The sequence below is a fragment of the Rhinopithecus roxellana genome, chromosome 2 (genome assembly GCF_007565055.1).
Source record: "Rhinopithecus roxellana isolate Shanxi Qingling chromosome 2, ASM756505v1, whole genome shotgun sequence".
NCBI classification, from domain to species: domain Eukaryota; kingdom Metazoa; phylum Chordata; class Mammalia; order Primates; family Cercopithecidae; genus Rhinopithecus; species Rhinopithecus roxellana.
The window spans coordinates 142,274,959-142,294,579 of NC_044550.1; the positions used below are offsets into that span (position 1 = coordinate 142,274,959).

General features: G+C 38.4%; 1 protein-coding gene across 3 annotated transcripts in view; it reads right to left on the reverse strand.

Annotated features, from left to right (window-relative positions):
- Positions 1-19,621, reverse strand: part of TMEM156 (transmembrane protein 156) — a 65,648-nt gene that overhangs the window by 24,691 nt on the left and 21,336 nt on the right. For 2 of the 3 annotated variants that reach the window (XM_010365804.2, XM_010365803.2), the window contains exons 2-3: positions 8,340-8,609; positions 3,395-3,655 (exon numbers count right to left, since the gene is read on the reverse strand). In XM_010365804.2, the coding sequence (XP_010364106.1) occupies positions 3,395-3,655; positions 8,340-8,609 (531 nt within the window). The remainder of the gene's footprint in view (positions 1-3,394; positions 3,656-8,339; positions 8,610-19,621) is intronic. The other variant, XM_030923720.1, reaches the window with a different exon arrangement.

Here is a 19,621-nt window from a genome sequence, read left to right on the forward strand (position 1 = left end):
TCCTCAAGGCTATTCCATGCTCTTCAGCTGCCAGGCTTGCATTCCTCATGCAGCAAAATAAAAGCATGAAGTTAAATGGCAGGGAACATTGGCAGTGCCAGCAACGGTCAGGATGGGTCCAAAGACCAAGGTGTCATTGGGCACTGATAAAGCTATGGAAACAGATCCAACTTCATATTACAATAGCACAAGACGCATGATGGAGACCAGACCAGCCAGTGCAGCCACCAGCATGATCTCAGAAGAGTGTATCTCCTAGAGTCCTGTGCTGCCCACCCATCCCTGCAGGCTTCTTGGAAAGGAGCAAGGGGAAACAGATGGAAATCTAGGGGGAACATCAAGGAACAGTTTAAATTATTGTCTTAGAGTAAATTTACCAGACTGGATTAAATTTAGTTTCACCCCCTGATGAAGAAGCCTTCTACTCCCACAAAAATACAAAGTTGGTTGTTGTTGTTGTTGTTGTTGTTTTTGTTTTTGGTTTTGGTTTTTTGTTTTTTAGACGGAGTCTCACTCTTTTGCCCAGGCTGGAGTGCAGTGGTGCGACCTCAGCTCACTTCAACCTCCGCCTCCCAGGTTCAAGGGGTTCTCTTGCCCCACCCTCCCGAATAGCTAGGATTACAGGAATGCACCACCATGCCTGGCTAATTTTGTATTTTTAGTGGAGACGGGGTTTCTTCCTGTTTGTCAGGCTGGTCTCGAACTCCCGACCTCAGGTGACCCACCCACCTTGGCCTCCCAAAGTGCTAGGATTAGAGGCGTGACCCACCGTGCCCAGCTGAGAAGGCTTTTAAGCGAGATCAAATTAGTTTTTGCACAGAAGAGTAAACTATGAAAAAAGTTTTAACTTTCTTTTTTTTTCTTTTCTTTTCTTTTTTCTTTTTTTTTTTTTTTTTTTTTTTTTTTTTTTTTTTTTTTTTTTTTTTTTTTTTTGAGACAGTGTCTCACTCTGTTACCCAGGCTGGAGTGCAGTGGCCTAATCACAGCTCATTGCAGCCTTGTCTTCCCTATCTCAAGCAATCCTCCTGCCTCAGTCTCCGAAATAGCTGGGACTAAAGGTGTGCACCACACCCAGCTTATTTTCATCCTTTTTGTAGAGTCTGAGTTTCACTATGTTGTCCAGGCTGGTCTCGAACTCCTGTGCTCAAGCAATACAACCGCCTCAGCCTCCAAAAGTGCTAGGATTACAGGCATGAGCCACCACCATGCCCAGCCACCTTTAACTTTCTACACATGGCAAAATGAATACGCTTTTTGCAGAATACAAGAGTACATATTTGTGCACCACTGCTATCTTTCTGAGTTGTGGACACCAAAAAGCTGTTAACTATAATTAACTATTATTAGAATTTATGGATTTTTTTCCATGAACACACACACAAAATCTTAAAATTATTATTATGGAAGTGCTTATTTTTTTCTTTATTTTAGAAAAAATGTAAAATACAGTTAGATGGATTTACAAATGTACATTGAAAAAAATATGTTTTTGAAGTCTATAATCTAAACTTCTTTACCCTTCAGATTTCACTACAGTCACCTTCTCTAGGCAATCTTTCCAGAGTTCATTTTCCAACTCATTCACTCCTCTGTCAGAGGGCACTGATCCTTCTGTTCAGATCTACTCAGATCCTCCAGCCCCCACACATGCACACACCTTGAAATGACCCCTAATTGCAGAGGTTATAGGGCTGTGGGAAAACTTAGTCACAGGAGAAATTTCTTTGAAGTCTCACCATTTATCTTAAAAGTGCATGCACATTGTATATTTCTGTTTGCTTTAAAGTGAAAGTAATATTTTGAAAATCATTATCTTTACAATAATTAAAGCTCTAGGAAAGCATTCTAAAGCAATCTGAAAGGCTTCCGCATGTCTGGAATATCAAAAAGGACAGCAAATTACTCTCCCATAGCACCTGCAGCACTGGAAGGCACTTGCTGGTGTAGGTGAGGGGTCGCCCTCTTTTAGATTGTTTCACGTCATCTAACTTCACCATCCCAATACCTGACACACTGCCTAGCATACAGCAGGCACCCTTAAATGAATGTATCAAAAGATGCTCTTCAGGAATAGATTTTTTGGGTGAAGTAGGGCATACTGCTTAGTAGAAAGGAATAATTGTGGTATTTTGGAATAGGGTAACTAGGCAGTTAACCAACCTTAAACAGAATTAAGATATGCAAGTACGTAAGATTTGCCTTTTAATCTCCTATTTTTTCTTCTAGGTGCCTAATCTATACCTCACCCTATCTTCACAGCATTACATCAAACTCCCATTTCATCCAGGCCTGGTTCTCAGGTCAAAGACAGGACATGTTAAATCAACTCAAAACAAAACTTTAATAGCATATCACAATGTGCTTTTATATATATATAACATATTATATATATATAACATATTATATATATATAACATATTATATATAAAATATTATATATATATATTTTTTTTTCACTCTGTTGACCAGGCTGGAGTACCATGGCGCAATCCCGGCTCACTGCAACCTCTGCCTCCTGAGTTCAAGTGATTCTCCTGCCTCAGTCTCCCAAGTAGCTGGGACTACAGGCACATGCCACCATGCCCAGCTAATTTTTTGTATTTTTGGTATCAATGGGGTTTCACCGTGTTAGCCAGGATGGTCTTGAACTCCTGACCTCGTGATCCTCCCACCTCGGCCTCTTGCTGGGATTACAGGTGTGAGCCACTGCGCCCGGCCGATATTTATATTTTAAAAGAAATGCCTCCCTTTAGTACACAAATACGGTGGTATTACTTCATGCACAGAAAATAGGCATGTTTCAAAGTTATTCTGTGGTGGCTCATGACTGTAATCGCAGCACTTTGGTAAGCCAAGGCAGGTGGATTGCTCAAGCCTAGGAGTTCAAGACCAGCCTGGGCAACATGACAAGACCCCGTCTATACTAAAAATACAAAAAATTAACCAGGTGTGGTGGTGCACACCTGTAGTCCCAGCTACTCAGGAGGCTGAGGTGGGAGGATCACCTGAGCCTGGGAAGTCAAGGCTGCAGTGAGCTGTGATCGTGCCACTGCACTCTAGCCTGGGCGACAGAGTGAGACACTGTCTCAAACAACCACCACCACCCCACTGCAACAACAAGAAAAGCATTTTCTGGGGCAGAAGGTCTTTCTAGTGCTCCTCAAATTGTGACACATAAATGCCTCTTCTTTCTCAGGTTACAGGTAGGCCCCATGAAAGGCACACTTTGAAGGAAAAATAAACAGATAACTAGACTAACATTATTTCAGGCTATATTATTTCATCAGTAAAATTCTTCAGCTATTTGGCTTTCAGTTAATGTGATAGCCCTTACTTAACTTTATGTATCTATATCAGATAACGCCTTTTCCCTTTAGTTTCCTTAAAAACTTACTTTTTACATCCATCTCTAGGTGCAAAGAAACGTGTATACAATCGTTCGGGTATTCCATGATTCTACAAGTATGGTTTATAGATTTCCCCTTGCTTGGCTCATCCTCCATGATTGCTGATCTTCCAGTGTGGTTTTTTAGATGACAGTTAGTGTTATATTCCTCCAAGTGGTCAACCAGAGGAGCTACAGTGAAGTTAAAGTGCTGACAAGGTGAATGAAAGTCATTTGCTTTCACTTCCATTGATCCTCTCCTGATAAGAACTAGAAAGTGATTAAGAAAATGTTATTTGCAAAATATTAATACATAGTAAGAAAACACATACAATTGAAAACTAAATCTCTTCCTTTCTATATAAGATAGTAGAAACAAGAAGTTAGCTACACTAAAAATATATACATATTTTTGAGACAGGGTCTCACTCTGTCGCTCAGGCTTGAATGCGGTGGCGTAATCACGGCTCACTGCAGCCTCACGCTCCCAGGCTCAAGCAGTCCTCCCACCTTAGCCTCCTGAGTAGCTGGGACTACAGGTGTGTGCCACTATGCTCAGCTAATTTTTTTTTATTTTTTGTAGAGATTGGGTCTTGCTATGTTGTCCAGGCTGGTCTCTAACTTTTGGACTCAAGGGATCCTCCCTCCTCAGTCTCCCAAAGTGCTGGGATTACAGGCATGAGCCACTGCAGCCAACCTAAAAATAATTAATAAGGTGATTATATTTTTTAAGATCATGGTAGTGGTAGTGTTGGAATAGGATTGGAGCATCTCAAAGAAAATACACACATTTCCCCAGTGACCTGTGGGACAGACTGTATTGTGTGACCAATATGGTCACAACAATATTTCCCATTCCACACTGTACTAGTTTTCTAGGGCTGCTATAACAAAGTACCATAAACTGGGGGGTTTAAGGAACAGAAGTTTGGGCAAGACACGGTGATCATGCCTGTAATCCTAGCACTTTAGGAGGCCAAGGCAGGCAGATCACCTGAGGTCAGGAGTTCGAGACTAGCCTGGCCAACATGGCAAAATCCCATCTCTATTAAAAATACAAAAATTAGCCGAGCATGGTGGCGCATGCCTGTAGGTGTAGCTACTTGGCAGAAGAATCACTTGAACCTGGGAGGTGGAGGTTGCAGTGAGTCAAGATCACACCACTGCATTCCAGCCTGGGTAACAGAGTAAGACTCTGTCTCAAAAAAAAAAAACAAAACAAAATAAAAAAGAACAGAAGTTTGTCTCACAGTTCTAAAGTCTGGAAGTGTGAGATCAAGGTGTTGGCAGGGTTGATTTGTTCTGAGGACTGTGTGGGAGAGCCTGTTCTGGGCCCCTCTCCTAGCCAATGGTGGTTTGCTGATAATCTTTGGCATTCATTGACTTGGAGATGCATCATCCTGCTCTCTGCCTTCATCTTACACATGTCATTCTCCCTGTGTGCACGTCTCTGCGTCCAAACTTCTCCTTTTTTGTAAGAACATCAGTCATATTGGATTAGGGCCCATCCTAATGACCTCATCTTAACTACATCTACAATGACCCTATTTCCAAATAATGTCATATTCTGAGGTATTGAGAGTTAGGACTTCAACACGTGAATTTGAGAGGACACAATTCAATCCATAACACACATGTTACCCTAAAACTTCACCATTTGCTCATTAAGGAATCTAATTCCTTTCCCCTTGAATCTGGTAGCATTTGTAATTTGCTTATAATTCCTTTTCCCAGCCAGGCTCGGTGGCTCAGGCCTGTAATCCCAGCACTTTGGGAGGCCAAGGCAGGTGGGTCACGAGGTCAAGAGATTGAGATCATCCTGACCAACATGATGAAACCCCGTCTCTACTAAAATACAAAAAATTAGCTGGGTGTGGTGACACGTGCCTGTAATCCCAGCTATTCGGGAGGCTGAAGCAGAAAAATCACTTGAATCTCGGAGGGGGAGGCTGCAGTGAGCCAAGATCATGACACTGCACTCCAGCCTGGTGAGAGAGCAAGACTCCATCTCAAAAAAATAAATACATAAATAAATAATTTATTTTCCCTTGAATCTGGGAGGGTTTGTGATTTGCTCACAACCAATCAAGTGCAGAGGAAGTGACACTGCATGACTAAGTCAGAAAAGGCAAAGAAATTACCATCTTGCTTTTCAGAACACTCATACTGGAGCCTTGAACCACTATGTATAAGTCCAAAACCTTAAGGCCACCATGATGTGGAGACACCCAAACTAGCCCAGGTAGAAAGACCACATAAAGGAAACAATCAACAGAGTGAAAAGGCAACCTACAGAATGAGATAAAATATTTTCAAACCATTTATTTGATAAAAGGTTAATATCCAAAATACATCAGGAACTCCTACAACTCAAGTACAAAAAAAATACATATCAAATATTTTTAAGTGGGCGAAGGACTTTCATAGACATTTCTCCAACAAAGACATATGGCCTATTGATATATGTGAAAAGGTGCTCAATATTACTAATCATTAGGAAAATGCAAGTCAAAACTACAATCAAAAACACCTCACACCTGTCAGGATGGCCATCATTAAGAAAAAAAAAAAAAAGACCGGTTGCAGTGGCTCACACCTGTAATCCCAACACTTTGGGAGACCAAGATGGGCAGATCACATGAGGTCAGAAGTTTGAGACCAGCCTGGCCAACACATGGTGAAACCCCACCTCTACTAAAAATACAAAAAAAAAAAATTAAAAAATTAGCCGGGCATGGTGGCAGGTGTCTGTAATCCCTGCTACTCAGGAGGCTGAGACAGGAGAATTGCTTGAAACCAGGAGGCAGAGGTTGCAGTGAGCTGAGATTGTGCCATTCCACTCCAGCTTTGATGACAGAGTGAAACTCCATCTTAAAAAAAAAAAAAAAAAGAAAAGAAAAGAAAGGTAAGTGTTGGCAAAAAATGTGGAGAAATTGAAGCTCTTGCACAGTGTTGGTGGGATTGTAAAATGGTCCAGCCACTATGGAAAACTATATGGGAGTTCCTCAAAAAATTAAAAACAGGACCACCATATGATCCAGCAATTCTACTTCTTGGTATATAGTCAAAAGAATTGAAATCAGCATCTTGAAGACACAACCTGCATTCTCATGTTCATTGCAGCATCATTCACAACAGCCAAGAATAGAAACAACATCAATGTCCATTGATAGATGAGTAGATAAAGAAAATGTAATCTAGCTAGATGGGTATCTAGAGAGAGAAGGTGGGGGAGAGAGAGAGAGAGAGATCAATGTCCATTGATAGATGAGTGGATAAAGAAAATGTAATAGAGATAGCTAGGACCCCCACAAAAAAAGAAAATAAATAATACAATTATTGCTGTTTAAAACCATTGAGTTCTTGGGGTACTTTGTTACAAAGCCACAGCAACTGGGACAACGTGTCAATGTGCTGTTTTCACCTTTAAAGGAAGCAGAGAAGTAAGATCTGTGAGCTACCAACCCTTAAAACCCTTCCTAGTTCTCTGTCATCATAGAGGTATTTTCACAATTTGCTCTCTGTTGGATTCAGCCCAGAACCTGGAGGAGTTACAGCACTACTTGAGTAAGAACGTCATCCAAAGTCAATGCCAAGGGGCAGGGGGGTGAGGGTTGAAACATTACCTATTGGGTACAATGGTCACTATTTTGGTGATGGGTACACTAGAAGCCCAAGTCTCACAATTACACAAAACATATTCATGTAACAAACTTGCACACGGACCCTCTGAATCTATAATGACAAAATATTTTTAAAAGAAGAGATACATAAATGCCCAATAAGTACATGAAAACAACAACAGAAAACAAGGTAAATGCCAAGAAGTAATGTTCCCATTCTCAAAGAATGCCAAAAACATAAATTCCAGTTCTAGTGATACAGGAGGCAACCTCTCTCACTGAATACATATAAGTAATAAATTTGATGTTTGGGCTTGAGGCCATCAGCATATTTTATGATTGTAAAGGAATTATTTAATTTCTTAATGATCCATTTTTATTTGATTTAATTAAATAATATAGATGGGTCTCACGATAACTGCAAGGTTCAGTGAGGCACTGCAGATAATAAGCAGTTATTCTTTATTTATTCATTCATTCAACAGAAATTTACTGAGTGACTACTAGGTATTATGTCAGGCGTTGTGTACAAAGCTTGAGATTTAGTAGTAAGCAAAGACAAAGGCCCTGCCTTCAGGAGGCACACTGTAGAGTCAGAGAAGTAAAAAGACTTCACATACAATGACTAAATGTTAAGCAGGAGTAGGTACAAATGCAAGGGCCCAATGATTCCTTAGAAATCAAAGTTTGATTTTACTATGAGAAACTACAGCTTTACTTAAAATTGTTTTTTAAAGATTTACTACTTTTGAAGAGAGTACATACCAAATAATCCTCCACCCATCATATGTATGTGAATTACAGTGGCATTTTGATGCATTTTAAGAATTCTTTGTTTTCAATAAGTCAAAGTAAACCAAAACCAAGTAACATCCCAAAGCCCAACAAGTCGCTCATCAAGAGCCACATCATTGAATGTTCCAATGCCACTGGATTTAAAAATGGAATATATTGGCCAGGTGCGGTGGCTCACGCCTGTAATCCCAGAACTTTGGGAGGCCAAGGTGGGTGGATCACAAGGTCAGGAGTTCGAGACCAGCCTGGCCAAGATGGTGAAACCCCGTCCCTACTAAAACTAAAAATTTAGCCAGGCGTGGTGGCACGCGCCTGTAGTCCCAGCTACTCGGGAGGCTGAGGCAGGAGAATCCCTTGAACCCGGGAGGCAGAGGTTGCAGTGAGCCAAGATCACACCACTGCACTCTAGCCTGGGTGACAGAGCGAGACTCCATCTCAAAAAAAAAAAAAAAGGAATATAGTATTAATACGTTTTTAACAGAATACATTAATTTATACCTGATACCATTTTATTATCACCTTTACTTTGTGTTTACCTTTTGATGTTTGTTCCTGAGAAATAAAATCCATGTTTCCTTTAGACTCACAAACCAAACACAAGGAGCACATTTTAAATTCACCTGTGATGTCTTGGCAAGTCCTGGTGAAATTATGAAAATGGGAGGGATTTAGAAAGATTCTCATGATAATATGAGTTTCCCTTACTGGTTGCAGAAAAGTCACAAAAGAAAAATTTAAGGAGGAGAGTGAATAGGTAAAATTAGATGGTAAACACACTTCCAGACATGATAGCTCCAATGTTCTTTCTGTAAAGAAAAAAGAAAAACACTTTCTTTACTCTAAAGTTTTGAGTGTTTGGCACTCAAATAAATACACAGTATGCTCCCAGTTTTTCTTAGGTGGATTCAGTACATTTTAGCTTATCAGAGATAAGACTTTTTTTTTTTTTTAACATGAATTAACAATAACTATTCCATTTAAATATTTCTATTTTATTATTTTTATTTATTTATTTTGAGTCAGGATCCTGCTCTGTCGCCCAGGCTAGAGTGCAGTGGCGTAATTATAGCTCACTGCAGCCTTGGCCTCCCAGGCTCAGGCAATTCTCCCAACTCAGCCTCCAGAGTAACTGTGACTGCAGGGGCATGCCACCATGCCCAGTCAATTTTTAAAAAATTATTTGTAGAGACAGGGAACCACGGTGCCCAGCAACATTTCTCTTTTAAACTTGTGAACATTCCCTATTAACTCTCAGAGAACAGGTGTCTTTATAAAGAAGTGCTTGGAATCTCAGCATTTTAACCATTCTCTATTCTGGGGAATTTTTTATGGACAAGCCTTAGGTTCTTCTGAATCTATCTGTTCCAAAATAGAGACTCAAGTCAATTGCATGGAGTTGAACAGGGTATGAAAAGTTTGAACAGTATCTCTGTATCAGTTTCCTAGGGATGTTGTAACAAATTACCACAACCTTGGTCATTTAAAACAAGAGAAATTCATTCTCTCACAGTTTTGGAGGCCAGAAGTCCAACATCAGTTTCCATAGTCAGAAATTGAGAGGTCTACATGATTATACTACCTCTGGAGGTTCTAGGGAAGAATCTGTTCCTTGTCCCTCTGGTGGATGCTGGCATTCCTTGGCTTGTGGCCACATCACTCTAATCTCTGTCTCCATAGTCATATTGCTTTCTCCTCTGTGTCTCTGTTTTCTACTTTTCTGTTGTGTGAAATCGCCCTCTGCCTCTCTTGTATAAAGACATTCGTGATTGGATTTAGGGCCGACAAGGCTAATCCAGGATAATCTTCACATCTCAAGACCTTTAATTTAGTCACACCTGTAAAGACCCTTTTTCCTTATAAGGTAACATTGACAAGTTTCCAGAATTAGCACCTGATATTTTTAGACGGCCATTATTCAGCCTACCACAACCCCTAAAGATGAAATTTAATAAGATGACATCATAATTTTTACTTTTGTCTGAAGACATACATCAGATACGGAAATTACGGTATAATAGAAATAATACTGAGTTCAGAAACGAAAGACAAATACTCTAGGCTGGATGTGGTGGCTCACACCTGTAATCCCAGTCCTTTTGGAGGTAGAGGTGGACAGATTGCTTGAGCTCAGGAGTTTGAGATCAGCCTGGGCAACATGGCCACCCCATCTCTACAAAAAATACAAAAATTAGATTAGCATCGTGTTGTACTCCTGTAGTCCTTACTACTCAGGAGGCTGAGGTAGAAGGATCACTTAAGCCTGGGAGGTTGAGGCTGCAGTGAGCCATGATCACACTACTGCATTTCAGCTTGGGCAACAAAGGGAGACCGTGTCTGAAAAGGAGAAAAAAGATTCCAGTGCTATATCTGTCATTAGTCAAGATACTTAGATAATTTACTTAATCTCCACGAGTCTAGTTTTCTTACTAGCAAAACAGAGATAAGCCTGCTAATCTCATGGGGTTATAGTAACACCAAATTGTGTAGTACATTTGAAAACACTTTTGAAATTTGTACAAATATATGTCATTTAAAATGCAAATCCACACCAGGCGCCATGGCTCATGCCTGTAATCCCAGCACTTTGGGAGGCCGAGGCAGTTGGATCACTTGAGGTCAGGAGTTCAAGACCAGCCTGGCCAACATAGTGAAACCTCATCTCTACTAAAAATACAAAACTTAGCCGGGCATGGTGGTGGGTACCCATAGTCCCAGCTACTCAGGAGGCTGAGGCAGGAGAATTGCTTGAGCCTGGGAGGCGAAGGTTGCAGTGAGCCAAGATCATGCCACTGCACTCCAGCCTGGGTGACAGAGTGAGACTCCATCTCAAATAAATAAATAAATAAATAAATAAGATGCAAACCTATATTCCAAAGTAAAAAATTTAAATTAATCTTACCTTTAGGACAGAATTATCTATTATTTAATTCATAAAAAATAATCAAAGCTTACTGTGTAAACATTGGGAATTCCTATTTAGCAGTAATGATCAACTAAGGAATAAGCAACCTATCTTTCAGAAATTGCCGGGTCTGATAGTCCTTTGTTAGCATAAGAAAACAACTGACCACTTTGGGAGGCCGAGGCGGGCTGATCACAAGGTTAGGAGATCACGACCATCCTGGCTAACACGGTGAAACCCCCTCTCCACCAAAAATACACACATAAAAAATTAGCCAGGTGATGTGGCGGGCGCCTGTAGTCCCAGCTACTCGCGAGGCTGAGGCAGAAGAAAGGCGTGAACCTGGGAGGCCGAGCTTGCAATGAACTAAGATCGTGCCACTGCACTCCAGCCTGGGCGACAGAGTGAGACTCCGTCTTAAAAAAAAAAAAAAGAAAAGAAAAGAAACACAACTGACATGGTTAATTCCACCTTTATGTAGCATCTTCACCATTTCTCATATAATCATATGGGGCAAAATATATTTTTAGTATTTCTAAATAATATGGAGCACAATGAAAGAACTACTTCATTTTTTTGAATAATTTCCCCTACTCATATGCCTTGCTTCAAACTTGAAAAAAATCAAGCTCATGATTGATATTAAAGCATTTTTCAAATGTGTATAATTTGTATTTTGATAGTAATTCCATAAGTGTTTAATTACTGGTGATTTTTGTTATTATTTAATGAATTAACGGCTCATTTACTAGGCTTCTATATTTGAAATTGCTTCTGTAATAATTCACATTTAATTTCCAGCTATACAAAATTTACTCAAATACACAATTTCATTATGTCTTAATATATTTATTTATTTTATTTTATTTTATTTTATTTTATTTTATTTTATTTTAAGATGGAGTTTTGCTCTTGTTACCCAGGCTGGAGTGCAATGGCATGATCTCGGCTCACTGCAACCTCTGCCTCCTGGGTTCAAGCAATTCTCCTGCCTCACCCTCCTGAATAGCTAGGATTACAGGCATGCACCACCACGCCTGGTTAATTTTGTATTTTTAGTGGAGACGGGGTTTCTTCATGCTTGTCAGGCTGGTCTCGAACTCCCGACCTCAGGTGATCCGCCCACCTCCAGCTCCCAAAGTGCTGGGATCTTAATATATTTATAATCAAAGTTGTAATCAGATTGTAACTATAATAAAAAAATTGCCTTCACTAATAATGCCCCAGGAAGGATATGGAAATGCACCATCTGATGGAACTCTATAATCTTTATCTTTTCTAATATCACTAAAATACATGAAAAACTGATTTCTTGCCATTTTTCCATTTTCCTCACTGGCACTTTTCATTTTATGAAACTTTCAACTTCAATTTATATTGCTATGATATGACCTAGAAGAGAGATAGAGAAATTTTTACTGTCAATATTGTGGTCTTCTTATTCAATAAGTGACCAACTGAGCTTTCTAGAATTGATGACAGATCCTTTATATTCAGCTATGGGGTAATTTCATGACGATTTTTAAACCTCAGCTTTAAATAATTCAATTGGAAAAGAAATAAAGAGAAGACACATCCTTCCCCAGTATAATTTTAAGAAATAAATAAATTCTACTCAATCATTTTTGCTATCAGGTGGACTATATTCTCATCTCCATGAACAAGGATTTATGAATTTAACTGCTGCCATTAATACTGCTGAGAGTCAACATCTAAATGCTCACTCTCAGAGATGGAAATGCATTCCAGAATTACTCCATTACTAAGACTGCAACCTCTCAGAGGAAGTACATAGAATACTAAACATAGAATTGTTTAGAATACTAAACATAGAATTGGAAAAATACATGGCGCTATAGGACAAATGCTCAAGTCAATTATTTTCTCTTTTTAAAGAAAAAGCAACAATAAGATTAAAGAAATATCTACTACCTTTTTTAAAACTTTTATTATAAAAATATATTATACACACATATATAAAATGTATTGTGCCAGTTAAATAATAATAAGTAATACCCATGTACCTATCACCCAGATTAAGAAACAGAATATTACCAATATATTTGAAGCACCGCATCTCTTCTCACCCCTACACTATAGCATAGTTTAGAAATATATACATATATATAGAATATACTGTATGTATTCTGTGATTTGCTTTTACTTTGCTTAATATGTTTTAGTCATGTTGATACATAGAGCTGTAGTTAATTATATATGGTATTCCTATGAATGAATATACTATAATTTATTTATTCATTCTTCTGACAGTGAACATTTGTGTTGTTCCATTTTTTGCTTTATGAATAATGTTGCTATGAACTGAAACTCTCATACATTGCTGGTAGAAATGTAAAAGAGTATAATCATTCTGGAAAACAGATTTTCTTATGAGTTAAACATATACTTACCATATGACCCAAAAATTCCACTCCTAGAAATTTATACAAGAGAAATAAAAACATATGTCCACACAAAGCCCTTTACATGAATTTTTATAGCAGCTTTTCTACTTATAATAGCCAAGGACTGGAAACAATTCAGATGTCTAAAAACTAGTGAATATATAAACAACTCTTGCTATATTCATGTAATGGGATACCACTCAGCAATAAAAAGGAACAAACTACAAGCAACAACATGGGTGAATCTCAAAGGCATTATAAAGAAGCCAAAACCAAGTGGCTATATATTGTATGATTCCACTTATATGAAATTCAAGAAAATGGAAAACTGTATTGGCAGTAGGAAAAGGGCTCTTCTGTAATGGAGCTTTGTAATGTATGATTTGGCTTTGTGTCCTCACTTAAATCTCATCTTGAATTGTAATCCCCAGATGCTGAGGGAGGGACCTGGTGGGAGATGACTGGATTGTGGGGTAGTTTCCTCCAGGCTATTCTTGGGATAGTGAGTGAGTTCTCACAAGATCTGATGGTTTTATAAGAGCCTCTTCCCCCTTCGCTCTCCCTTCTGTCTCCTGCTGCCTTGTGAAGAGGTGACTTCTTCCTCTTCAGCTTTCACCATGATTATAAATTTCCTGAGGCCTCCCCAGCCATGCAGAACTGGAGTCAATTAAACTTCTTTTCTTTATAAATTACCCAGTCTCAGATAATATCTTTATAGCAGTGTGAAAACAGACTAATACAAGCAAGAAGAAACTTTTAGGAGTGAAAGAAAGGGTTATATCCTAATTGTGGTGCTAGGTACACTGGTATGTATATTTGTCAAAACTCATCAAACTATACACTTAAAATGGGAGCATTTTACTGTATGTAAATTATATGTCAGTAATGTTGATGTTGAAATAATGCTACTCTGAATATTGATGAACATGTCTTTGGTGTGCACTAAGGGTTTAATTACTGGGTATTTAGTGTTTCTTCAGTTTTACTAGAAAATGCCATATCATTATACAAAAATTGTTTGTATCAATTTATATTTCCACCTGCAGTGTATAAAAATTCTTTTTTTTTTTTTTTTTTTTTTTTTTTTTGAGTCAGACTCTCACTCTGTTGCCAGGCTAGAGTGCAGTGGCACAATCTCATCTCACTGCAACCTCCACCTCCCGGGTTCAAGCGATTCTCCTGCCTTGGCCTCCTGAATAGCTGGGATTACAGGCATCTGCCGCCATGCCTGGCTAATTGTTGTATTTTTAGTAGAGATGAAGTTTCACCATATTGGCCAGGCTTGTGTCTCAAACTCCTGACTCCAAGTTATCCACCCACCTTGACCTACAAAAGTGTTGGGATTACAGGCATGAGCCACTGCCTGGCAGTTCTTTCTGACACATAGTCTGACCAATGCTTTTCAGGTTTTTCCAATTTGGTGAGTGTTAAATAGAATCTCATCATGGTTTTAATGTATATTTTCCAAATTTTCTCTATTTTTTTCTAATTTTTGATTTTTTGTTAGGTTGTCTTTTTATTTAATTAATGTTTAGAAGTTCTTTACGTTTTCTGCTTAAAATTTCAATATATTATCTAAATTTTTTATCAGGATATCTTCTCACAGTCAGTACCTTATCTGTTTGTTTTCTTTATGATCTTTTAGTTAAGGGGAGCTCTTAATGTAGTGAATTTATCAACCACTTTCTTTATAATTTGAGCTTTGTGTCTGAAGTCCTTCTTCCTCAAGGTTAAAAAGATCTTTACCTATATTTTCTTCTAAAAGTTGTTTTTAAAGTTTTGCCTTTCATATTTCATTTCTTAATATATGGAATGGCTGGGCACAGTGGCTCATGGCTGTAATCCTAGTCCTTTGGGAGGCCAAGGTGGGTGAATCACTTGAATCCAGGAGCTTGAAACCAGTCTGGCCAACATGGCAAAACCCCATATCTACAAAAAATACAAAATAATAATAATAATAATTAGCCAGGCGTGGTAGTGCATGCCTGTAGTCCCAACTACTACAGAGGCTGAAGTAGGAGGATTGCTTGAGCCCAGGAGGTTGAGGCTGTGGTGAGCCATGATCATACCACTGCACTCCAGACTGGGTGACAGAGTAAGACCCTGTCTCAAAAAAAAATAACAACACGGAATTGTATACAGTATGATGTGTGGAACCAAATTTGTTTTTTCTTTATGTATAACCAATTATACTAGCATTAATTGAGTAGTCTATCTTTTCTTATCTGTAATGACACTTCTGTCATATAAAGCTTCCAGGTACATATAAGCATGTTTCTGAGTTCTCAATTTTGTTCCATTAGTCCACTTTTCCATCTCTGCAAAGATATCATGCTGACAAACTACTTTTCCTTTATAAAAGCTCTTATATCTGAGAGGAAAAAGTCCCCTCGCTTTGTTATTTTTCTTCAGAAGTATCTTAGCAATTTTTGGCCCTTTGCTCATTTCAATAAATTTTAAAATCAGCTTGTTAAGTTCGGCGAAGAACCCAGTTGTACTCTTGACTTGATTCTAGAAATCAGTTGGAGAAGAAAGATATGAAACTGAATCCCTCCTATCATTCATTTCTTCTTTTCTTTTTATTTATTTATTTATCATTTTTAGTTTTTGAAACGGAGTCTTGCTCTGTCAACAGGCTGGAGTGCAGTGGTGCGATCTTGTCTAACTGCATAACTGCAACCTCTGCCTCCCAAGTTCAACCGATTCTCCTGCCTTAGCCTCCCTGCACGCCACCACACCCAGCTAATTTTTTTGGTATTTTTTAGTAGAGACGGGGTTTCACCATGTTGGCCAGGATGGTCTCGATCTCCTGACCTCGTGATCCATCTGCCTCAGCCTCCCAAAGTGCTGAAATTACAGGCGTGAACCACCGCACCCAGCCTTTTCTCTCTATTTATATAGAGTTCTTTGGTTTCTTTGATATCTTTCCATAAAGTTTCTAAATTTTCTCCATTATGATCTTATATATTATTAGATTAATAATCAGTTAGATTTCCTCCTAGGTGCCTTGCTTTTTGTTGCTGTTGCCAATAGTATCTTTCAGGAAATGTGTTTTCTGTCTGTTGGTGGTATATGGAAATACAACTGACTTTTAAATATCAGTCTTATTTTTTGCCATTTTATTAAACTTTTTTATTAACTTTAATTTTTGTAGCTTTTGGGCTTTCTATGCAAATATGCATATTGACTGCAAATAATGATAACTTTATTTCTTACTTTCCAATCTTCAAACTTTTTATTTCTTATACTTGTCTTACTGCAATGTCAAGGATGTCCAGTACCATGTTGATTAGAAATTATGAGAGTGGGCATTCTTGCCTGCTCCTGATTTTAAGAATACTTACAATGTGTCATCACTGAGAATATTTCTTATAATTATTTTAGACGCCCTGTATCAATTTAAGCAAATTCTCTTTTAGTCCTAGTTTGCTGGGAATTTTTAGTTATAAGAACTATTGAATATCATTGAATGCTCTTTAACAATTAAGATGATTATATCATATTTCTTCTTTGATCTGTTAATGTAGTGAATTACATTATTAGATTTTTCTAATGCTAACTTCATCTTGCACTCCAGTAATAAATCTAATTTGATCATTTTTCTACATTGCTGCTTGTGTATTTTTTTTTTTTTTTTTTTTTTTTTTTTTTTTTTTTTTTGAGGCGGAGTCTTGCTCTGTCGCCCAGGCTGGAGTGCTGTGGCACGATCTCGGCTCACTGCAAGCTCCGCCTCCCGGGATCATGCCATTCTCCTGCCTCAGCCTCCCGAGTATAGCTGGGACTACAGGCCCCTGCCACCATGACCGGCTAATTTTTTGTATTTTTAGTAGAGATGGGGTTTCACCATGTTAGCCAGGGTGGTCTCGATCTCCTGACCTCGTGATCCATCCACCTCGGCTTCCCAAAGTGCCGGGATTACAAGCGTGAGCCACTGCGCCCAGCCTGTGTATTCTTAATGTTTTGTTTCAAAGTTCTATATCTATATTTATAAGTGAGATTGGCTTGTACATTTTTCTTTTTGTTTCATTTTTGTTGAGTTTGAGTAATGAAGTATACTAGCCTTAAAAAATAAGTTGAATACCAAGAGGCACTCTTAAAACCAGGCAAATACATGGAAACTCAACAACTTGCTGATGAATGAAATCAAAAAATTCTTTGAAACAAATGAAAATAGAGAAACAATCTACTAAAACATCCAGGTTACAACAAAAGCAGTATTACAATAAAAGTTTATAGTGCTAATTCCATATCAAGAAGATAAATCTTAAATTAACAACCTAACCACACACCTAGAGGAACTAAAACATAAGAACAAACTAAACCCAAAGCTATCAGAAACAGAAATAACTAAAATCAGTGTAGACAAAATGAAATTGAGGCCCCAAAAAACTATACAGAGGTTCAATGAAACAAAAGTTGTTTTTTGAAAGGATAAACAAGATTAATAGACTGCTAGCTAGATTAATAAAGAAAAAGAGAAGATCCAAATAACCATGATCAGAAATGACAAAGGTAACATTACAACTGATCACACAGAAATACAAAAGACCCTCAGAGACTACTATCTCTATGCATACAAACCAGAAAATCTAGAGGAAAATGGATAAATTCCTGGAAACACACAACCTCCCAAGACTGAACCAGGAAGGAACAAAAATTTCAAACAGACCAATAATGAATAAGGAAATTGAATCAGTAGTAAAAAACCTACCAGCCCAGAACAGCCCTGGACCAAATGAATTCACAGCCAATTTCCACCAGACATGAAAGAAACAGCTGCTACCAATCCTGCTGAAATTATTCCAAAAAATTAAAGAGAAAGGATTCTTCCCTAATTTATTTTATGAAACCAGTATCATCCTGATACCAAAATCTAGCAAAGACACAACAAAAAAAGAAAACTATAGGCTAATATCCTTGATGAACATAGACGCAAAAATCCTCAGCAAAATATTAGCCAACCAAATCCAATAGCACATCAAAAAATTAATTCACCACAGTCAAGTGGGCTTTATTCCTGGGATGCAAGGATATTTCAACATATTCAATTCAATATATGTGATTCACCACATAAACAGAAATAAAAACAAAATCCATATGATCATCTCAATAGATGCAGAAAAAGCATTCAATAAAATCCAACATTTTTTCATGATAAAAACCCTCAACAAACTAGACATTGAAGGAACACACCTCAAAATAATAAGAGCCATCTATGACAAGCCTACAACCAACATTGTACTGACTGGGCAAAAGTTGGAAGTGCTGCCCCCAAGAACAGGAACAAGACAAAGATCTCAACTCTCACCACTCCTATTCAACATAGTACTGGAAGTCCTAGCCAGGGCAAACAAGCAAGAGAGAAATAAAAGGAATCCAAATAGGAAAAAAGGAAGTCAAGTTATCTTTCTTCATTGACGATATGATTATATACCCAGAAAACCCTAAAATTCCGTGAAAAGACTCCTAGACCTAATGACTTGAGCAAAGTCTCAGGATACAAAATCAACACACAAAAATCAGTAGCATTTCTATACACCAATAACATTCAAGCTGAGAATCAAATGAAGAATGCAATCCCATTTAAAATAACCACAAAAAAAAAACATGAAATAAAACACTTAGGAATACATCTAACCAAGGAGATGAAAGATCTCTACAAGGAGAACTACAAAACACTGCTGAAAGAAATCATACATAACACAAACAAATAGAAAAGCATTTCATGCTCATGGATTGGAATAATCAATATCATTAAAGCGTCCATACTGCCCAAAGCAATCTACAGATTCAACACTATTCTTATCAAATTACCAATGTCACTTTTCAGAATTAGAGAAAACTATTCTAAAATTCATATAAATCACCCCCCCCCCCAACACAAACACACAAAATAGCCCAAATAGCCAAAGCAATCCTAAGCAAAAAGAACAAAGCCAGAGGCATCACGTCTTCCAACTTCAAGCTATACTACAAGGCTAGAGGAACAAAAATAGCATGGCAATGGTACAAAAACATTAATAGACACATAGACTAGTGCAACAGCATAGAGATCCCTGAAATAAAGCTGCACACCTACAACCAACTGATCTTTGATGAAGCTGACAAAAATAAACACGGGGGAAAGGATACTCTATTCAAAAAATGCTGTGGAGAAAACTGGCTAACCATAGGCAAAGCATAAAACTGAACCCCTTTCACTATATACAAAAATTAACTAAAGATAGATTAAAGATCTAAATGTAAGACTACAAACTGGCCGGGCGCGGTGGCTCAAGCCTGTAATCCCAGCACTTTGGGAGGCCGAGATGCGTGGATCACGAGGTCAGGATATCGAGACCATCCTGGCTAACCCAGTGAAACCCCGTCTCTACTAAAAATACAAAAAACTAGCCGGGCGAGGTGGCGGGCGCCTGTAGTTCCAACTCGGGAGGCTGAGGCAGGAGAATGGCGTAAACCCGGGAGGCGGAGCTTGCAGTGAGCTGAGATCCGGCCCCCGCACTCCAGCCTG